The 22,464-nt window shown below is 40.2% G+C and overlaps 2 protein-coding genes across 2 annotated transcripts; both read left to right on the top strand.

Annotated features, from left to right (window-relative positions):
* The first annotated feature begins 4,322 nt into the window (after positions 1 to 4,322).
* LOC129766568 (ATP-dependent RNA helicase DDX54-like) lies at positions 4,323 to 7,073 on the top strand. The gene is made up of 3 exons (XM_055767142.1): positions 4,323 to 5,375; positions 5,432 to 6,058; positions 6,122 to 7,073. The coding sequence occupies exons 1-3, from the start codon at positions 4,488 to 4,490 to the stop codon at positions 6,962 to 6,964; spliced, it is 2,358 nt and encodes a 785-aa protein (XP_055623117.1). The 5' UTR covers positions 4,323 to 4,487; the 3' UTR covers positions 6,965 to 7,073.
* A 9,843-nt stretch (positions 7,074 to 16,916) lies between these two features.
* LOC129765520 (ATP-dependent RNA helicase DDX54-like) lies at positions 16,917 to 19,662 on the top strand. The gene is made up of 3 exons (XM_055765920.1): positions 16,917 to 17,964; positions 18,021 to 18,647; positions 18,711 to 19,662. Exons 1-3 carry the CDS (start codon positions 17,077 to 17,079, stop codon positions 19,551 to 19,553), a joined length of 2,358 nt encoding a protein of 785 aa, XP_055621895.1. The 5' UTR covers positions 16,917 to 17,076; the 3' UTR covers positions 19,554 to 19,662.
* Positions 19,663 to 22,464: the final 2,802 nt, after the last annotated feature.

Here is a 22,464-nt window from a genome sequence, read left to right as displayed (position 1 = left end):
TTGAAGCTACTAGGAATATAAACACTTCTCATCATTTTGCGCTTCTCTCAATAGAAACACTTCTCTTAATATTATTGGCCTCGAAAAAAAGTTGCATTACTTTTCCATGTTCAAGATAAGCGCAGCTGTCATCCTTAGTGGAGAAAGTTTTGCTACTGGCAAGCGAAACCAAATCACATACAAATTTCCAGAACGACATTTACTTTTTGGTGACTAAATGAATTAAATAAACTTTTTCTGTTAATCTCAACAACTTCGAAAAGAGTAGCATTGCTTCATTATGATCAAGATTAGCGCAAATGCAATAATAGTTGAAAGTAGTTTTGCGACTGGCACGCGAATCCAAATAACTTATAACATTCCTGCACGACATTCAAGATGCTTGGTGTTCCCCAAATAATTTTTTGGCGCACAACCTTAACGCCTGCTTCGCCATACCGTCAGTTCAATTCATTGAATGCAATGTCAAAGATGCCAACGAAGACTTTATGATGACGGAAAACAAACAATGTGACTTGCTTGGAAAAAGACTGTATATTTGCTTCAGCAAAGATTCATTACGCAAATATTTCGTAATTTTTTCCCTCCTGCACTATTTTTACGCACGGGTTATGAAACACGCACATACGCACATGAATATCCATATTGGCTTGAAGCAACTAAATATACACACACTTATCCCCATTTTGCGCTCTTTTCAACAGAAGCCCTTTCTATTAATATTGCTGGTCTAGATTAGCTTAGCTGCCATCCTTGGTGGAGAGAGTTTTGCTACCGCCATGCGAAACTAAATCACAGACCAAATTCCAGAGCATTTATTTTCTTGGTGAGCCGACGATAGCCTAGCTTGATGAATCCCCACACAATTGTGTAGCTTAAAACATTAGTGCAATGACGTCAGTTTGATGCAATGATTGCAATGCCAGAGACATCAACAGGTGAGTAATTTGATCTCGTCCTCAGCTCAGTCCGAAACGAAGACATGTGATGACGCAAAACAAGGAAGAACAAGCGATGTTCATTGCTTTGAAAACAGAACGAGACTGAAAGTTTGCCTCATTGAGATCCACTGTTTATGCTCTAGGCAAATACTCCCCTTCGTTCTTCTTCTTTTTGTGTGTTCACGCAGACTTTAAATCTTACGATATTTCCTTTGTTGCTAGTCGATAAGTTACTCGTTATTGACAGCTCTGTTCGGGAAAGCACACAAATCGGCAGAACAAATGTAAGGGAAAATGGAAACGCTTAGTTTTCATGAATTTTAACCATTTACACACCAGGGGGTTGTGATGTATAGAATATCAAACAAATCTTAGGGAATTTCCGATTCGTTTGGTATGTAAATCGCCGAAATCCGTTCGCGGCAAAAATAGTTATTAATGTTAACTTTATTTCATTAAAACGTGACCTGTTTTCTGATTCGGCTCCCTTAATGAAAGACATAGTTCTACGTAAAAAAAAATATTGTCCAAATCAACATTTCGCTGGAAGTCCCGTATGAGGAATCGGGATGACCATGTTCAGTTTCTTTTAAACCTTGAAACCTTGATTTGCGGCAAATAGATGCGTGCATTCTAATAGATGATGAGATTTACGTTAAAAAGGATTCAAGAACTTCTCCGGGACCACCGTTTTACACTACAGTTATTGGTGTAAGTGACCATGAGAAGTCAATTCAGGTGGAAAAAATTGGGCAGAAAGTGCTTGTGTGGCAGGCAATCTGCTTGATGAAGTCGTAAAATTTCTACACAAAATAAACAATAAACGACGATATCTACTAATCTGAGTGAAGAAAAGCATCCCACCACTATTCTGGCCGCATTTGACACCACTATGCCAAAACCACTCTAAAGTGATTTAAGGATAATGATGTAGATTTTGTTGAGAAAAACATCAATACGCCAAACTGCCCCCAGCTTCGTCCGATCGAGAGATACTGGACTATTATCAAGTGATTTTTCAAAAAGAATGATAAGATCAATAATATGGCGAAATTCAAGAAAAACTGGAATGCTGTATCCACGAAAGCCGATCGATCGACTGTACAAAACCTAATGAAAGGCGTAAAGTCGAAGGTCAGGGCATATTTCCAACTCAGGTTCGGTCAAAAAGGATATAAACAAAGCCCGAGTCACGAAAGCGTTCGATCTTTTTATACGAGAAACATCTGACACCATGCGGACAAAAGACAGCATGGGGATTAAAGGTGCAAGAAATTTATTTCTCAAGCAAAATGCGCTTGAAAATAAAATTTTATTGACCCACATCTAAACAATCAAACACAACAAACAAGTATCCACATCTGAGTTTTTAACTCGAAAGAATGTCAACGAGAATTATCAATTGATGCAGATCGGAACTTCCGAAATGTTTAAGAAGTGTTTTGAATCGGTGTTGTCGAAATTTGTTCATCCTATCCACCCCTAGTCGTTTCTTACGCTGCGCACAGTTGGAATTGACCTAAGACGTGACAACTGGCTTCTTACTCTTCTTTCTGCATTTTCGTCGACCAAGTGCTAGATAACAGGAAAGCGAGATGTGAAGGTTGCCAAATGTTATAAAATTTCGGAAGATTATTTTCCCATGAAAAACATGTGTTCTTCGTATCATGTATTTTCTGAGCTGCACCATTTATATAACATCATATGCCCTAAAATTTTGTTGGCATATAATGCGCCTAAATGGCATATGCATGCAAAAGTGGAGGCCATATACATACATGGCAAATGCTTACCGAATTTGTTTGGATGAATATGCAACTTTGACCGGCTATAATTGCGATTATGTTGAAATTGAATTGCGATCTAATATGAATATATTCATGAATTGTCAAAGCACCAAATACGACTTTTGCCATACTCATATACAATTTATTACAGACATAGAAAAAAAAACAAATGGCGCAAAATATTTTCGTGAAATGTTTATTATAGCCTCACGAATCGCCATTGTTATATATGAGTATTTATGTTTGTAGAAATAATAATTGTTTGATTGACTTCTGTTGGGAGTGGAATATGAATGTTTAAATGCTTAATGTTTGCTGGGTATGTATGCTTTGTTCAGGTTCCAACATGTTTTTAAAATTTTTCCTGCTGCCTTGGTTGTTATTTGTTATTTGATCCTAATTTTATTGTTAACTGCATTACTGTTGGAAAATAATTGAATGTTCTTTTCTGCTAGGCCGCTGCTATTATGCTATGCTAGATGGCAAGAGAATCACAAAAAGATGTAGGGTGGAAATTCCGATGCAATGTTTCCCTCTCTTCAGGAACTGAGCACCGGACGTAACAGAAACGAAAATATACAAAGAATCCATAATAGAAATTTTCGCTAAAATGAAATGTGAATGCAATTATTATTCAATTTTGAATATGAAAAAAAATGTATATGTAAAAATGTTGGAAATCCCATTTTTGTATATTTATCTTTGTCAATTGTTTTCCTCATCAACCAATTAGAATCCGAGTTGCAAGTGGTCCGAGTTTGACAGAAGAGGTGGTCCGGAATCGGCCCCGTATTGTCATGTCTCGTCTCAGGAATTGACATGCTGTAGCCATATACAACGGTAAACAGGTCGGTACCAAATTCGCGTTGACGGCGGAATGGTGTCGACATCTAGATACGACATTAGTTTGTATGAGGCCAACTTTTATCTATCAGATTAGTCGCCCTAAGGCAGTTTCAAATTACTAAAATTTGTATGAAATTTTTTTCTTGGCTTTATTTACCTACTAGAAGTACATTGTTCTGACCCTAATTTAAACTATTTTCTATGAATTTCCAGATATTCTCACCAACATTTACCATTATAATATAAAATTATCTTTAGACACAATTTTTGTATGATATTTTTTTCCTACTTGCAAGCAAAAGTGATTTTCATTTACATAGAGTACTAATTTGATTTGGAAAAAATAATTTTCATTCATAATTTTTATTTTAAAAGTGTGTTTATTTCTTCTGCAACCTCATATTGTCATGTCCCCCATTTCGTAATACGAAGCTCAATGCCGTCAACGCGGATTGCTTGCGTGGTTCTAGCACTGTACATGCAGACAGACATACAATGTTCGGAGGACAATGTATGTCTGTCATAAGTGTAAACAGCTGGTAGAAAACAATACTGATAACACCATGTACAACAAATTCATGATTCTTCTTCTTCTTCTTCTTCTTTTTGGCTTTAAGAGGGTTTAAACTTTTCAGTTCATTCGCCTCTAGCCCAAATTCATGCTTATTTTTCATCAGTGTACGCATCCCGTGATCGTATCACCTTGAAGTTGACAACTTGATGGAAATGGCAATGTTGGCCCTTGTTGGCCTATTCGATAAAACAATAAACAAGTCTTCCCAAAATTCGAAACGAAACTTCTATGTCACACGTGTTTTGGAAGAGGTACTCTTATTTCGGTAGATTTAAGTTTAAAATAGTGTGAAATATATATTGGTGTTTATCATATTACCTGTACACGACACATGCCACAATGGACACTGAAGATCCGAATATAGTGCCAGGGTTTTCGGTTGAAAACGTAGACATTGATTTCGACGATGATGGAGCGGCGAAGAAGGGCAAGAAAAAGAAAGGAGGTGGATTCCAGGCCATGGGTCTCAGTATGCCGGTTCTGAAGGCAATCCTGAAGATGGGTTACAAAATGCCAACACCAATTCAGCGCAAAGCAATTCCACTGATTATGGAAGGACGCGATGTGGTGGCCATGGCAAAAACTGGCTCCGGTAAGACCGCTTGCTTCCTTATTCCGCTGTTCGAAAAATTAAAGCAACGGGAAATTAAAAACGGTGCGAGGGCACTTATCCTGACACCTACGAGGGAGTTGGCCATACAGACGTTCAAATTCATCAAACAGCTGGGCAAGTTCTTGGATTTGAAGGCAATTCTGGTGCTGGGCGGTGATTCGATGGATTCACAGTTCGCAGCGATCCACACTTTACCCGACATAATTGTAGCCACTCCTGGCCGCTTCCTCCATCTCTGCGTTGAGATGGATCTAAAGTTGACATCCATTCAATATTGTGTGTTCGATGAAGCGGATCGGTTGTTTGAGATGGGATTCGAAGAGCAGTTGACGGATACGCTGCGTAGACTTCCGGAGGCCAGGCAAATGGTGCTGTTCAGCGCAACACTACCCAAGCTGATGGTGGAGTTTGCGAAGGCTGGTTTGCGAGAGCCAACGTTGATTCGACTGGATGTTGAAATCAAAATTCCGGAGACATTAGATTTTAGGTTCATCTACTGTAGACCGGATGAGCGCTATGCCACGCTGTTGGTTTTGTTGAGAGAGGTGATTCCGAAGAATAAGCAGATTGTTCTGTTTGCTGGTACCCAACATCACGTGGAGCTGATTTCATTGGTAAGTTTGGATGGGTATTAAAGTTACACCAAAATGTTCATATTGTATCATTTTAGATTCTCACAAAGGCAGGAATTCCGAACACGTATGTGTTCTCAAGTCTTGATGCTTCTGCGCGCAAAATTAACACTGCCAAGTTTACAATGAAAAAAGTCAACGTATTGGTGGTGACAGATATTGCAGCCCGCGGGTTGGACATTCCTACGCTGGATTACGTAGTTAATGTTCACTTTCCGGGAAAGCCTAAACTATTCATCCATCGAGTTGGACGATGTGCCCGCGCTGGACGACACGGAACCGCGTTCAATATATTCTCCAACGATGACATTGCTCACATGATAGATTTGAATATGTTTCTCTCTCGTCCGCTGGATGTGCACGACAGTCAAACGATTGGATTGGCTCCGCCGGATTTGGTGGAAGCGGAACATCAGCTCGTGCTGGATTACGTCAAGCACAATGATCTTGCAACGATCTTTCGAGTCAGCAACAAAGCCTACAAACAGTACATAGCCACACGACCGTCGGCATCGGCCAGCTCAAACAAGAAGGCGAAACTTTTCAAACTGGGAGAGATGAAAGTGTTGGAGGACTTCAAGAAATCCCCGGAAAAGGATCCTGTTGTCGAGCAGAAGGTAGTGAAGAAGGCCACCAAAAAGGCGAAGAAAATGTTGGAATCAAAAGTATGCGATTCGGTCATTTCGATTATTCATTGTTTAAAAATAATTTTTAAATTTTTATTGCAGAAACAACCTTCCGAGGATCCGAATGATTTCAGAAACAACTTTTTGGCTCAAATGAAAAACTTTCGTCCGCAGACAACCATTTTTGAGCTGAATCCAAAATCCAATTCAAAGGAGCTGTTGGTTATGGCTGCAAAACGAGGGAAAGATGGCATCAAAATTGAAAAGCACAAGCGCAAATTGGAAGAGCTGGAAATGGAAGAGCAGAAAAAGGCCATAGCCAGCATGCAGGAGGAAAAACCTCTGCCGAAAAAGAAAAAGCAAAACCCAATCAAAGATGAGCAGCACTACATTTCGTACCAAGCGAAGGATCAAGTCGAAGAGAACGGCTATTCGGTGAACAATTTTGCCAACGAAGCGAATTCGGCGGAACTATCCGTGATCGGTGATACGGCTGCCGATCAAAAGTTCCACCAGCGGCTGCAGAAGTGGGACCGCAAAAAGAAGAAGATGGTCAACGTTGAGAACCCGAAAGCTAGCAAAATTCGAACGGAACATGGGGTGTGGATTGCGGCGTCTTACAAGACCGGAAGATACGACAAATGGAAGGAGCGCACGAAGACGGATGAGCAGACCGGGCGACAGCAGCAAGACAGCGATGGCAGTGACGATGAGAGTGCTCTGCCGGTTCAGAAACGAGACTATCCGCATACCCACTGGGGACGGCACAATGCGAAGATGGATCTGAAGAAGAGACATGATTTGGACCTGAAATCGGCGGATCAAATCGTGAAGCAGCGAATGCAAAAGGAAACAAAGTTGATGAAGGAAAAGGCGGCGAGAATGAAAAACTTGCAACGCAAGAAGAAAGCACTTAGTCGTCGCAAAGCCAGTGGGAAAAAGTGATGAGATTTTTTTTAAATTGTGGAGTGATCAATACATGTACAGAGAACAATATTCAACAGAATGTATTTTTCTTAATCCGAATAAGAGAAATAAACTCAACAAATATTGAGTGACTTCTTTACTAATTAAATACTCTGTCGCTAGCGGAACCTGTGGCGTGCCAGGGCGCCCTCCACAGTACTTTCTATCGGGATGGCAACAATTGCCGAACTGCCGAATCGCCCAAACTTTCCAGTGCAGTTTAGTTGCGTGCTGTCAATGTGCCGCACTCGTGCAATTTCTTTTTCTTTACTAGCTATAATCGTTTCTACTGTTGAAAAGTATACACGCGTTCTATAAATCGTTTCTTTATTCCTCAATTATCAATAGTTCCGGTGTTATTATTTCTCTGCGAGTATAACCCAACAGGATATGGGCCCAGCGCAACATGGAATTTGTGGACATTTGTTGAAAACTATAACGATTGGTCCCATAGTCATCTGAATAGCCTATAATTGCGATTGATTCTTTTGGTCGGGTTCCTTATCGAATGTTCGCTATAAACAATAAGTTTTGTATAGCGGGTTCGCTTTCATGCGTTCTCTATTCCATGACAATTCTCTTGTTATTGTTTGTTATTGTTATGATTGTTCATATGTTGTTTTGTTGTGCTGTCGCGTTGTGTTTAGTGATCGGTAAGTAGCATTTGTTGTGATTGATATAAATGTTAATTCCTTTGCAGGTAATTGTTGTTGGATGAAAAGGTAAGTGAATAATGTTCTCTTATGTATCTTCTCTAATTGTCCTCTTTCACAGGTGTGGATTCAGATCCTGGATTACCGGCTGGATGTGTTTTAAGTGTATAATCAAGTGTTTTTCTTTGTTATGTGTGGAGTGTTAAATATTTCTGAATAAAGTTTTTTTGTGTTGGAATTAATGTTTTTTCTTTTGTGTATTCTCCTCCTGGGCCGCAACAGGGAGTACTAAAATCGGATTTTTCAAAAAAGTGTTCGATGCCAAATGTCTTCAAATTGAATGAAACGTCGAAATTTACTGTTATCTCTGAAAAATATGTTTTGTCAAAAACTAACTTTCGGTTTTCGGTCGGTTGTTAACAAAAACAATTATAGGAGGTTGTGTCCAAGATACGACCGCATTGTTGACGTAGAACCACACTATTATTTCATATAAGTCACTTGTTAATAACTTCGGATATTATTTTATAACGCTGTGAAATTTTAGAAATAACTGTTTAGTAGAACGTTTGATCGACCTGAAATGTTTTTTTTATTGCAGAATCAATTGACGATAATTGATTGATGATTCATTCTTGCCCTCGCAGAACAATACACTAGCTGATCGTATGTCACAATTTGTTTCATGTCAATGCATTGAAAATTTACCTCGAACGCTATTCCGGTGGCCTTTTTTGCAATTGACATGGACTCAGCTATAGTCGATTATATACTTGTTGTACCAGCACAACCTGTACAACAATATAACTTTGGCACCGCATGGAAACAACAACAATGATAATACTTGCAAGTATCAAATATCATGCTACATGTTATTTAGTATTGGAATCGCACCTCTAGACATCATTCGTACAACGTGAACCAAGCGCCAAACAATCGTTCGTCATAGCATGCATACAGAGCCGTACATCGGTGGGTTGAAGCTACTAGGAATATAAACACTTCTCATCATTTTGCGCTTCTCTCAATAGAAACACTTCTCTTAATATTATTGGCCTCGAAAAAAAAGACGGGTGGGTAATGTCGGGGACATAACCGAAGTGACGTAGGACTATACAAAGGGAACATCTTTTGTTAAATATATATTTTAAATATATTGTTTTATTTTCTTCTCCTACGTGAATACCTACCTATCTACCTGAAAAATGGATTAGTTTACTGTTTACTCTTTATGAATATGTTGATGGTTCTGAAAAGAACCTTTGGTGTTGTGTTTTTGTTATCACTCGATATTCCCATCTTGTTCGGTTAAACCTTCCTGTTTAGCTATTGCGTTTGCCACTCGCCACAGCTTTCACAGTTGGAAAATTTCTTCCCATCCAGCTTGAACATGTTGTTCAGTAAATTACATTTAATGCGACGTGCCGGAGAAACACTTTGACACTCACTGAAACTAATTGTTGCCTTGATGCGGGTTTTCTGCTCTGTTCTTGATGCGGGTTTTCTGATTGTCGTGAGCAGCTTTGCAAGCCAACTCGAGCACTCCGACGGCCGAAACTCTATAATCGCTGTTAGGTATATTGGTGCTTCGGCACCAATCCGTTCGGCCTAGTTACCCTTGCGGAGCAATCAGTGAATGCGACCAACAGGGAACTGGAGACCTGCACGGCTCGAGTGAGACTTTGCCTTTCCCTTAACTTGTCCTCCTTTGTTACGTCCACGATGCCGATGCCGTACAACCACACGGGTTTACGGTTTGAAAGAAAATAAGATATTTTTTTGGGGTCCGCGTGTTTTATACTCTAGCGGTACACACTCACAGGATAGAGACAAATCGGCAGACTCAGCCAGAGGGGCGAGTCCAACGAGACGAACGAATGAGCGTTAAAAGGGAGCGATGGCAAAAAATTACATTCATTACGATTTGTTCGCTCGTTGGATTCACATGCAGGATAAAAAGTGTCCTTTTCAGGATCACAAAATTATCTCCAATCTAAAGAGTTTATTGTTTTGTTATCTCTCGATATCCCCATCTTGTTCGGCTAAACCTTTCTGTTTAGCGATTGCGTTTGCCACTCGCCACAGCTTTCAGATGGAAAATTTCATCCCATCCAGCTTTGTGACATGTTGTACAGTAAAATACATTCAATGCGACGTGTCGAAGCGCCACTCAGTGTCGGATTGGAGGCGATATTAACCTGTAATTGAACATTTGCGATGACAGTGGTACAGTGTCGACTTTCAATGTGGGGTCATAATTTGGATCTCTATGTTTACAAAAATGTCCAACTAAATAAGTCGCATTACATGTCCGTCCAATTAGCTAAATGTCGAACTAATTGTAAATTACTGTACTTTCAATCTGGAAACAATTTAAGAATTGGTGAAAATTGAATAATCAGGAAAGTCCCCAACTATCAATAAGCTCAGAACAACTGCCAAATTCACATACTCATCAGATCCTGGCAAACAAATTATGAAAAAATCAATTTGTGTTTTATTATTATTTTGGATAATGTTTTAGAAAGCATTGAACTGTATTTCGTAAACTCTTTTATGGAAGGTTTAATGGCCCTGAAAAGCGCCTTGTTTTATGGAATGGTTCCAATTTAGAAAACTTAGTACTCGTGGTTTTGAAAAAAACCATTTCGAACGCCCTCGATGCCGCCTTGTTCTGGATTTGCCACCAAAGCAGTTTGTATAAAGAACAAACTTTTTTCTTCTGCTACCTGATGCCGTTTTGCGATTGCGTTTACCACTCGCCACTCGCTGCAACTGCCTGTTGTCGAATGTGTTCTGTTCTGAATGCGGGTTTTCTTATCGTCGCGAGCATCTTTGCCAGCTAACTCGATCACTTCGGCGGCCGAAACTATATAACGCCGGTTAGGTGGACTGGTGCACTGGTACTAACGCGCTCGGCCGATCTACCCTTGCTGAGAAATTGGCGGATACACCTACGAGGAACTGCACACCTGCACGGTTCGAGTGGAACTTTGCGTTTCCCTCAACTTGTCCTCCTTTGTTACGTCCACGATGCGGATGCCGTACAACCACACGGGTTTACGATTTGAAAGAAATTAAGATATTTTTTTGGGGTCCGCGTGTTTTATACTCTAGCGGTACACACTCACAGGATAGAGACAAATCGGCAGACTCAGCCAGAGGGGCGGGTCCAACGAGACGAACGAATGAGCGTTAAAAGGGAGCGATGGCAAAAAAAAATACATTCATTACGATTTGTTCGCTCGTTAGATTCACATTCACATGCTAAAAAGGGTCCTTTTCAGGATCACAAAATTATCTTCAATCTAAAGAGTTTATTGTTTTGTTATCACTCGATATCTCCATCTTGTTCGGCTAAACCTTCCTGTTTAGCGATTTGTTGCCACTCGCCACAGCTTTCACAGTTGGAAAATTTCTTCCCATCCAGCTTTGTGACATGTTGTACAGTAAATTACATTCAATGCGACGTGCCGAAGCACCACTCAGTGTCGCATTGGAGGCGATTTTAACCTGTAATTGAACATTTGCGATGACAGTGGTACAGTGTCGACTTTCAATGTGGGGTCATAATTTGGATCTTTATGTTTACAAAAATGTCCAACTAAATATGTCGAATTACAAGTCCGTCCAATTAGCTAAATGTCGAGATAAGTGTAAATTACTGTACTTTCAATCTAGAAGCAATTCTGCCAAATTTACATACTCATCATAACTTGGCAAACAAATTATGAAAAAATCAATTTGTGTTTTATTATTATTTTGGATATTGTTTTAGAAAGCATTTAACTGTATTTCCTAAATTCTTTTTTGGAAGGTTTAATGGCCCTGAAAAGCGCCTTGTTTTATGGAATGGTTCCAATTTAGAAAACTTTGTACTCGTGGTTTTGAAAAAAACCCATTTCGAACGCCCTCAATGCCGCCTTGTTCTGGATTTGCCACCAAAGCAGTTTGTATAAATAACAAACTTTTTTCTTCTGCTACCTGATGCCGTTTTGCGATTGCGTTTGCCACTCGCCACTCGCTGCAACTGCCTGTTGTCTTGATGTCCACCAAACCGAATGTGTTCTGTTCCGAATGCAGGTTTTCTTATCGTCGCGAGCAGCTTTGCCAGCTAACTCGATCACTCCGGCGGCCGAAACTATATAACGCCGGCTAGGTGGACTGGTGCACTGGTACTAACGCGCTCGGCCTAGCTACCCTTGCGGAGAACTCCAGATCAACACGGTTCGAGCGGGATTTTGCCTTTCCCTTCACTTTTCCTCCTTTACCATGTCCAGACATGGCTGCTTGGGTTGGTTTGTTGATGTGTTGTGATGCGAACCGATATGGTGTACGGTTTGAATGAGAATGATCGTTACGGAAGGAAGGAAGGAAGGTATTGTATTATAGAGACTTTAAACTTTTGCAGTTCATTCGTCTAAGGCCCTTTCATTCATTCATTCGAGTAAGGCCCTTTGAAAACTCTACTCTACTCTACTCCAGCGCTACCACCTCCGCCCTCTTGCCTTGAGAAAGGCACTCGATCCCTCGCCGTTCAGCCCGTCCAGCAACGATGTTGTCCAGTCGGTGTCCACACAAAGAATTATCGTTACGGCAGCGGAGCGGGGATTTTTAAGCTGACTGACTGGCTCGAGAATTACGCATGTGTGAGACTGCGACCAATGTTTCGTTCATTTTTTTCTTTTTCTTTTCCAATCGTGCTTCATTCTATTTCGCTGCTGCTCTGGTTGCCCGTTTTGGTCGGTACGATTTGAGGAGCACAAAATGGACCAATCAAAAATGGGCACATAGTGCATTTTGACAATGCTTGATATTTTACAATTATTCAATTATTTATCTCAAGAAAAATGAAATGTTATTCGTTATGATAGATGCGTAGATATATTTCCTATCAATTGATGCAAAAACCTTTGCGATCTATTGAGAAATGCTCGAGTTATAAGCGTTCCAAATCTTGCATTTTTTCCTACTTGTTCAGTGCCTAGATTTCCATTTACCCCCTATATCTTCCGGTTAGACGTAGTCCTACGTCAAAAAGTTGCATTACTTTTCCATGTTCAAGATAAGCGCAGCTGTCATCCTTAGTGGAGAAAGTTTTGCTACTGGCAAGCGAAACCAAATCACATACAAATTTCCAGAACGACATTTACTTTTTGGTGACTAAATGAATTAAATAAACTTTTTCTGTTAATCTCAACAACTTCGAAAAGAGTAGCATTGCTTCATTATGATCAAGATTAGCGCAAATGCAATAATAGTTGAAAGTAGTTTTGCGACTGGCACGCGAATCCAAATAACTTATAACATTCCTGCACGACATTCAAGATGCTTGGTGTTCCCCAAATAATTTTTTGGCGCACAACCTTAACGCCTGCTTCGCCATACCGTCAGTTCAATTCATTGAATGCAATGTCAAAGATGCCAACGAAGACTTTATGATGACGGAAAACAAACAATGTGACTTGCTTGGAAAAAGACTGTATATTTGCTTCAGCAAAGATTCATTACGCAAATATTTCGTAATTTTTTCCCTCCTGCACTATTTTTACGCACGGGTTATGAAACACGCACATACGCACATGAATATCCATATTGGCTTGAAGCAACTAAATATACACACACTTATCCCCATTTTGCGCTCTTTTCAACAGAAGCCCTTTCTATTAATATTGCTGGTCTAGATTAGCTTAGCTGCCATCCTTGGTGGAGAGAGTTTTGCTACCGCCATGCGAAACTAAATCACAGACCAAATTCCAGAGCATTTATTTTCTTGGTGAGCCGACGATAGCCTAGCTTGATGAATCCCCACACAATTGTGTAGCTTAAAACATTAGTGCAATGACGTCAGTTTGATGCAATGATTGCAATGCCAGAGACATCAACAGGTGAGTAATTTGATCTCGTCCTCAGCTCAGTCCGAAACGAAGACATGTGATGACGCAAAACAAGGAAGAACAAGCGATGTTCATTGCTTTGAAAACAGAACGAGACTGAAAGTTTGCCTCATTGAGATCCACTGTTTATGCTCTAGGCAAATACTCCCCTTCGTTCTTCTTCTTTTTGTGTGTTCACGCAGACTTTAAATCTTACGATATTTCCTTTGTTGCTAGTCGATAAGTTACTCGTTATTGACAGCTCTGTTCGGGAAAGCACACAAATCGGCAGAACAAATGTAAGGGAAAATGGAAACGCTTAGTTTTCATGAATTTTAACCATTTACACACCAGGGGGTTGTGATGTATAGAATATCAAACAAATCTTAGGGAATTTCCGATTCGTTTGGTATGTAAATCGCCGAAATCCGTTCGCGGCAAAAATAGTTATTAATGTTAACTTTATTTCATTAAAACGTGACCTGTTTTCTGATTCGGCTCCCTTAATGAAAGACGTAGTTCTACGTAAAAAAAAATATTGTCCAAATCAACATTTCGCTGGAAGTCCCGTATGAGGAATCGGGATGACCATGTTCAGTTTCTTTTAAACCTTGAAACCTTGATTTGCGGCAAATAGATGCGTGCATTCTAATAGATGATGAGATTTACGTTAAAAAGGATTCAAGAACTTCTCCGGGACCACCGTTTTACACTACAGTTATTGGTGTAAGTGACCATGAGAAGTCAATTCAGGTGGAAAAAATTGGGCAGAAAGTGCTTGTGTGGCAGGCAATCTGCTTGATGAAGTCGTAAAATTTCTACACAAAATAAACAATAAACGACGATATCTACTAATCTGAGTGAAGAAAAGCATCCCACCACTATTCTGGCCGCATTTGACACCACTATGCCAAAACCACTCTAAAGTGATTTAAGGATAATGATGTAGATTTTGTTGAGAAAAACATCAATACGCCAAACTGCCCCCAGCTTCGTCCGATCGAGAGATACTGGACTATTATCAAGTGATTTTTCAAAAAGAATGATAAGATCAATAATATGGCGAAATTCAAGAAAAACTGGAATGCTGTATCCACGAAAGCCGATCGATCGACTGTACAAAACCTAATGAAAGGCGTAAAGTCGAAGGTCAGGGCATATTTCCAACTCAGGTTCGGTCAAAAAGGATATAAACAAAGCCCGAGTTTACGAAAGCGTTCGATCTTTTTATACGAGAAACATCTGACACCATGCGGACAAAAGACAGCATGGGGATTAAAGGTGCAAGAAATTTATTTCTCAAGCAAAATGCGCTTGAAAATAAAATTTTATTGACCCACATCTAAACAATCAAACACAACAAACAAGTATCCACATCTGAGTTTTTAACTCGAAAGAATGTCAACGAGAATTATCAATTGATGCAGATCGGAACTTCCGAAATGTTTAAGAAGTGTTTTGAATCGGTGTTGTCGAAATTTGTTCATCCTATCCACCCCTAGTCGTTTCTTACGCTGCGCACAGTTGGAATTGACCTAAGACGTGACAACTGGCTTCTTACTCTTCTTTCTGCATTTTCGTCGACCAAGTGCTAGATAACAGGAAAGCGAGATGTGAAGGTTGCCAAATGTTATAAAATTTCGGAAGATTATTTTCCCATGAAAAACATGTGTTCTTCGTATCATGTATTTTCTGAGCTGCACCATTTATATAACATCATATGCCCTAAAATTTTGTTGGCATATAATGCGCCTAAATGGCATATGCATGCAAAAGTGGAGGCCATATACATACATGGCAAATGCTTACCGAATTTGTTTGGATGAATATGCAACTTTGACCGGCTATAATTGCGATTATGTTGAAATTGAATTGCGATCTAATATGAATATATTCATGAATTGTCAAAGCACCAAATACGACTTTTGCCATACTCATATACAATTTATTACAGACATAGAAAAAAAAACAAATGGCGCAAAATATTTTCGTGAAATGTTTATTATAGCCTCACGAATCGCCATTGTTATATATGAGTATTTATGTTTGTAGAAATAATAATTGTTTGATTGACTTCTGTTGGGAGTGGAATATGAATGTTTAAATGCTTAATGTTTGCTGGGTATGTATGCTTTGTTCAGGTTCCAACATGTTTTTAAAATTTTTCCTGCTGCCTTGGTTGTTATTTGTTATTTGATCCTAATTTTATTGTTAACTGCATTACTGTTGGAAAATAATTGAATGTTCTTTTCTGCTAGGCCGCTGCTATTATGCTATGCTAGATGGCAAGAGAATCACAAAAAGATGTAGGGTGGAAATTCCGATGCAATGTTTCCCTCTCTTCAGGAACTGAGCACCGGACGTAACAGAAACGAAAATATACAAAGAATCCATAATAGAAATTTTCGCTAAAATGAAATGTGAATGCAATTATTATTCAATTTTGAATATGAAAAAAAATGTATATGTAAAAATGTTGGAAATCCCATTTTTGTATATTTATCTTTGTCAATTGTTTTCCTCATCAACCAATCAGAATCCGAGTTGCAAGTGGTCCGAGTTTGACAGAAGAGGTGGTCCGGAATCGGCCCCGTATTGTCATGTCTCGTCTCAGGAATTGACATGCTGTAGCCATATACAACGGTAAACAGGTCGGTACCAAATTCGCGTTGACGGCGGAATGGTGTCGACATCTAGATACGACATTAGTTTGTATGAGGCCAACTTTTATCTATCAGATTAGTCGCCCTAAGGCAGTTTCAAATTACTAAAATTTGTATGAAATTTTTTTCTTGGCTTTATTTACCTACTAGAAGTACATTGTTCTGACCCTAATTTAAACTATTTTCTATGAATTTCCAGATATTCTCACCAACATTTACCATTATAATATAAAATTATCTTTAGACACAATTTTTGTATGATATTTTTTTCCTACTTGCAAGCAAAAGTGATTTTCATTTACATAGAGTACTAATTTGATTTGGAAAAAATAATTTTCATTCATAATTTTTATTTTAAAAGTGTGTTTATTTCTTCTGCAACCTCATATTGTCATGTCCCCCATTTCGTAATACGAAGCTCAATGCCGTCAACGCGGATTGCTTGCGTGGTTCTAGCACTGTACATGCAGACAGACATACAATGTTCGGAGGACAATGTATGTCTGTCATAAGTGTAAACAGCTGGTAGAAAACAATACTGATAACACCATGTACAACAAATTCATGATTCTTCTTCTTCTTCTTCTTCTTTTTGGCTTTAAGAGGGTTTAAACTTTTCAGTTCATTCGCCTCTAGCCCAAATTCATGCTTATTTTTCATCAGTGTACGCATCCCGTGATCGTATCACCTTGAAGTTGACAACTTGATGGAAATGGCAATGTTGGCCCTTGTTGGCCTATTCGATAAAACAATAAACAAGTCTTCCCAAAATTCGAAACGAAACTTCTATGTCACACGTGTTTTGGAAGAGGTACTCTTATTTCGGTAGATTTAAGTTTAAAATAGTGTGAAATATATATTGGTGTTTATCATATTACCTGTACACGACACATGCCACAATGGACACTGAAGATCCGAATATAGTGCCAGGGTTTTCGGTTGAAAACGTAGACATTGATTTCGACGATGATGGAGCGGCGAAGAAGGGCAAGAAAAAGAAAGGAGGTGGATTCCAGGCCATGGGTCTCAGTATGCCGGTTCTGAAGGCAATCCTGAAGATGGGTTACAAAATGCCAACACCAATTCAGCGCAAAGCAATTCCACTGATTATGGAAGGACGCGATGTGGTGGCCATGGCAAAAACTGGCTCCGGTAAGACCGCTTGCTTCCTTATTCCGCTGTTCGAAAAATTAAAGCAACGGGAAATTAAAAACGGTGCGAGGGCACTTATCCTGACACCTACGAGGGAGTTGGCCATACAGACGTTCAAATTCATCAAACAGCTGGGCAAGTTCTTGGATTTGAAGGCAATTCTGGTGCTGGGCGGTGATTCGATGGATTCACAGTTCGCAGCGATCCACACTTTACCCGACATAATTGTAGCCACTCCTGGCCGCTTCCTCCATCTCTGCGTTGAGATGGATCTAAAGTTGACATCCATTCAATATTGTGTGTTCGATGAAGCGGATCGGTTGTTTGAGATGGGATTCGAAGAGCAGTTGACGGATACGCTGCGTAGACTTCCGGAGGCCAGGCAAATGGTGCTGTTCAGCGCAACACTACCCAAGCTGATGGTGGAGTTTGCGAAGGCTGGTTTGCGAGAGCCAACGTTGATTCGACTGGATGTTGAAATCAAAATTCCGGAGACATTAGATTTTAGGTTCATCTACTGTAGACCGGATGAGCGCTATGCCACGCTGTTGGTTTTGTTGAGAGAGGTGATTCCGAAGAATAAGCAGATTGTTCTGTTTGCTGGTACCCAACATCACGTGGAGCTGATTTCATTGGTAAGTTTGGATGGGTATTAAAGTTACACCAAAATGTTCATATTGTATCATTTTAGATTCTCACAAAGGCAGGAATTCCGAACACGTATGTGTTCTCAAGTCTTGATGCTTCTGCGCGCAAAATTAACACTGCCAAGTTTACAATGAAAAAAGTCAACGTATTGGTGGTGACAGATATTGCAGCCCGCGGGTTGGACATTCCTACGCTGGATTACGTAGTTAATGTTCACTTTCCGGGAAAGCCTAAACTATTCATCCATCGAGTTGGACGATGTGCCCGCGCTGGACGACACGGAACCGCGTTCAATATATTCTCCAACGATGACATTGCTCACATGATAGATTTGAATATGTTTCTCTCTCGTCCGCTGGATGTGCACGACAGTCAAACGATTGGATTGGCTCCGCCGGATTTGGTGGAAGCGGAACATCAGCTCGTGCTGGATTACGTCAAGCACAATGATCTTGCAACGATCTTTCGAGTCAGCAACAAAGCCTACAAACAGTACATAGCCACACGACCGTCGGCATCGGCCAGCTCAAACAAGAAGGCGAAACTTTTCAAACTGGGAGAGATGAAAGTGTTGGAGGACTTCAAGAAATCCCCGGAAAAGGATCCTGTTGTCGAGCAGAAGGTAGTGAAGAAGGCCACCAAAAAGGCGAAGAAAATGTTGGAATCAAAAGTATGCGATTCGGTCATTTCGATTATTCATTGTTTAAAAATAATTTTTAAATTTTTATTGCAGAAACAACCTTCCGAGGATCCGAATGATTTCAGAAACAACTTTTTGGCTCAAATGAAAAACTTTCGTCCGCAGACAACCATTTTTGAGCTGAATCCAAAATCCAATTCAAAGGAGCTGTTGGTTATGGCTGCAAAACGAGGGAAAGATGGCATCAAAATTGAAAAGCACAAGCGCAAATTGGAAGAGCTGGAAATGGAAGAGCAGAAAAAGGCCATAGCCAGCATGCAGGAGGAAAAACCTCTGCCGAAAAAGAAAAAGCAAAACCCAATCAAAGATGAGCAGCACTACATCTCGTACCAAGCGAAGGATCAAGTCGAAGAGAACGGCTATTCGGTGAACAATTTTGCCAACGAAGCGAATTCGGCGGAACTATCCGTGATCGGTGATACGGCTGCCGATCAAAAGTTCCACCAGCGGCTGCAGAAGTGGGACCGCAAAAAGAAGAAGATGGTCAACGTTGAGAACCCGAAAGCTGGCAAAATTCGAACGGAACATGGGGTGTGGATTGCGGCGTCTTACAAGACCGGAAGATACGACAAATGGAAGGAGCGCACGAAGACGGATGAGCAGACCGGGCGACAGCAGCAAGACAGCGATGGCAGTGACGATGAGAGTGCTCTGCCGGTTCAGAAACGAGACTATCCGCATACCCACTGGGGACGGCACAATGCGAAGATGGATCTGAAGAAGAGACATGATTTGGACCTGAAATCGGCGGATCAAATCGTGAAGCAGCGAATGCAAAAGGAAACAAAGTTGATGAAGGAAAAGGCGGCGAGAATGAAAAACTTGCAACGCAAGAAGAAAGCACTTAGTCGTCGCAAAGCCAGTGGGAAAAAGTGATGAGATTTTTTTTAAATTGTGGAGTGATCAATACATGTACAGAGAACAATATTCAACAGAATGTATTTTTCTTAATCCGAATAAGAGAAATAAACTCAACAAATATTGAGTGACTTCTTTACTAATTAAATACTCTGTCGCTAGCGGAACCTGTGGCGTGCCAGGGCGCCCTCCACAGTACTTTCTATCGGGATGGCAACAATTGCCGAACTGCCGAATCGCCCAAACTTTCCAGTGCAGTTTAGTTGCGTGCTGTCAATGTGCCGCACTCGTGCAATTTCTTTTTCTTTACTAGCTATAATCGTTTCTACTGTTGAAAAGTATACACGCGTTCTATAAATCGTTTCTTTATTCCTCAATTATCAATAGTTCCGGTGTTATTATTTCTCTGCGAGTATAACCCAACAGGATATGGGCCCAGCGCAACATGGAATTTGTGGACATTTGTTGAAAACTCGAACTGTGAAGTGTAATTTTTCGTTTTTTGAACAGTAAATTTGCATCCGGAAGCAGATAGCAAAGGAGATGTGAGACTCGATAAAGCAGATTCACGAGGCAACGTCTCTGTCATCGACACTTCACATCTTACGAAAGTTGTGTTCTCTACAGTTATCGCAAGAGGGTGATCTCCTCGCGCCTAAACGAGATGACGGGTCTGGAAAACCGTTTGGAGGTGATTGGAGAGGGTCTGAACTGCCCAAATATGCATGGCTGACGTAAGCGACATTTGTGTTTCTCAATTAAATGAAAATAACAAAAATCATACAAACTCTGCAGCCCACTTATGACCGGTATTATTCATTACATTGAGATATATAAGTCTATATAAATTATTCACAGTCATAATTATTCGGCTAAAAAAAATTGTAAGGGGTTGTATCTAGGAAACGACCGCATATTTTCGACGTAGAACTACGCAATTATATTATGCAATCCACTTGTTTACCAGTTCGAATATTATTTTAGAATGCATCGAAATTTTTGTAATAGATTATGTTCTTCGTTACAAATAAATTTGATGAACGTGCTTTTACTAGGACTACCAAAATATGTGAACGGAAGAATTGTCAAACGATCATTGTATTTTACGTTTCCCTCTGAAATTATTGCACATCTCATGTTTACGTAGTTCACGAACCGCGAAAGTTCATTCACCTCTAGTATCTGAAATGATGATTTTTACTCAACACCAAAAAATACCCCCGACTTGCATGTTTTGACAAAGCGGAATCCCCCAGGCACATTTCCACAGATACATCGATTTTGAGGTCTGTGTTGGGGAAACCGTAAATCGGACCAATCAAAACTTGGCAGTTAGGGCGTTTAAATAACGCTTGACATTTTACAGTTATTCAATTGTTCATCTCATGAAAAATAATATTTAATTAATTGTGATAGATGCGTATAAATATTTCCTAACAATTGATGCAAACATCTTTCCGATCTGTTAATAATTGTTCGAGTTATAAGCATTCGAAATACGGGTAGGGTTAGCACATAAATCGACAGAACAAATGTATGGGAAAAAGGAAGTTCTTCCAGTTTTCATGAATTTAAACCATTTAGAGATTAACGAATTGTAATGTATAGCATATCAAACAAATCTTAGAGAATTTTGATTGGTATGCAAATCATGAGAATTCATTCACAGTGAAAATAGTTATTAACGTTAATTTTATTTCATAAAAACGTGACCTGTTTTCTGATTTGTCACCCTTCCTGAAAGACGTAGTTCTACGTCAACAAGAAGAAAGCGTTTTACATCACTGAGTGGTGTTGGTGGTTACGTCAACCATGCATATTTGGGCAGTGAAGGATCGAGTTTTAATGGTGCTGATTTTGTCGAATCTTGCGCCATCGTATGGCAGTTTGATCAATGTGATCGAAAACAGGCCAGAAAACGAGTTAACGGTTGATTTCGTAAAGAGCAAGCTGCGGAACGAGTGGCTTCGTTGAAAACAGTGAATTCAGAATCGAAAGGAAGAAGAAAGGAGCGTACTGGCAAGAAAAAGGTTGTTTTCGGCGAGATGGCCCGAAGCTGAGCAAGGGAAGGCAAGAGAAGAAGCTGGAGAATGGAAAGGCGAATCTGGCTACTGAAGTGCCGGATACAATAGAGATGTGTCACATAGTGGATACAGGTACTTCATGACGATGATGGATGATTATAGTCGTTATACGGTTGTTTACTTGTTGAAAGCTAAGTCGGACGCTGAACAGAAGATCTGAGAATATTGTGCGGTGGAGAACCAGTTCAGGTGTGCTACGAAAGTCATTCGGACGGACGGAGGCAGAAGACGCCATACGAACTTTGGTATGGAACGAAGCCATTTTATGCCCGTTTGCGAATATTTAGATCGGAGGCTTATGTACACGTGCCTAAGGAAAAGCGACGAAAGCTGGACAAGAAAGCAACAAAGATTGGATATGCGGAAGGGCGAAAGGCTTACCGTTTCCTGGGTACGAAGAAGGGACTGGATTGTGATCAACAGGGACGTCAAATTTCTAGAATGTGGTAGCTTTGGCGACTCATCGTCGATTGAAGAACAACTAGCAGAGGAACCTTTGATTCTAAAGCCGTCAGGAGAGGAGTCGAAATCGCTCGAAAAGGAAACGACTGCAGAAGATAAGGCAGATAAGATGGTGTTAATATCTCTAGAGTCGACTGGCAGGCAATATCCAAACTCCAAGATCTCAGGAGGTACGGACACTGGAACTGAGTCAACACCAGAAACTGACGATGAAGAAGTAGTAGCGGATTCGAACTTGAACACCACGTTGTGCGAGAATGCGTCTAAGGTGGAAACATCATTTTCTGGTTTTCTTCTGGATGAGATAGCGAGGCGTTCAATGAGATTGGGCAAAAGAGTTCCACCGAAAAGGTTGATTGAAGAACTCCTTGTGGTCGCTGATC

The sequence above is a fragment of the Toxorhynchites rutilus genome, chromosome 2 (assembly GCF_029784135.1).
Source record: "Toxorhynchites rutilus septentrionalis strain SRP chromosome 2, ASM2978413v1, whole genome shotgun sequence".
NCBI classification, from domain to species: Eukaryota; Metazoa; Arthropoda; class Insecta; order Diptera; family Culicidae; genus Toxorhynchites; species Toxorhynchites rutilus.
The sequence above is the reverse complement of the archived record's forward strand: the minus strand, read 5'-3'. Positions and strand labels throughout refer to the sequence as shown.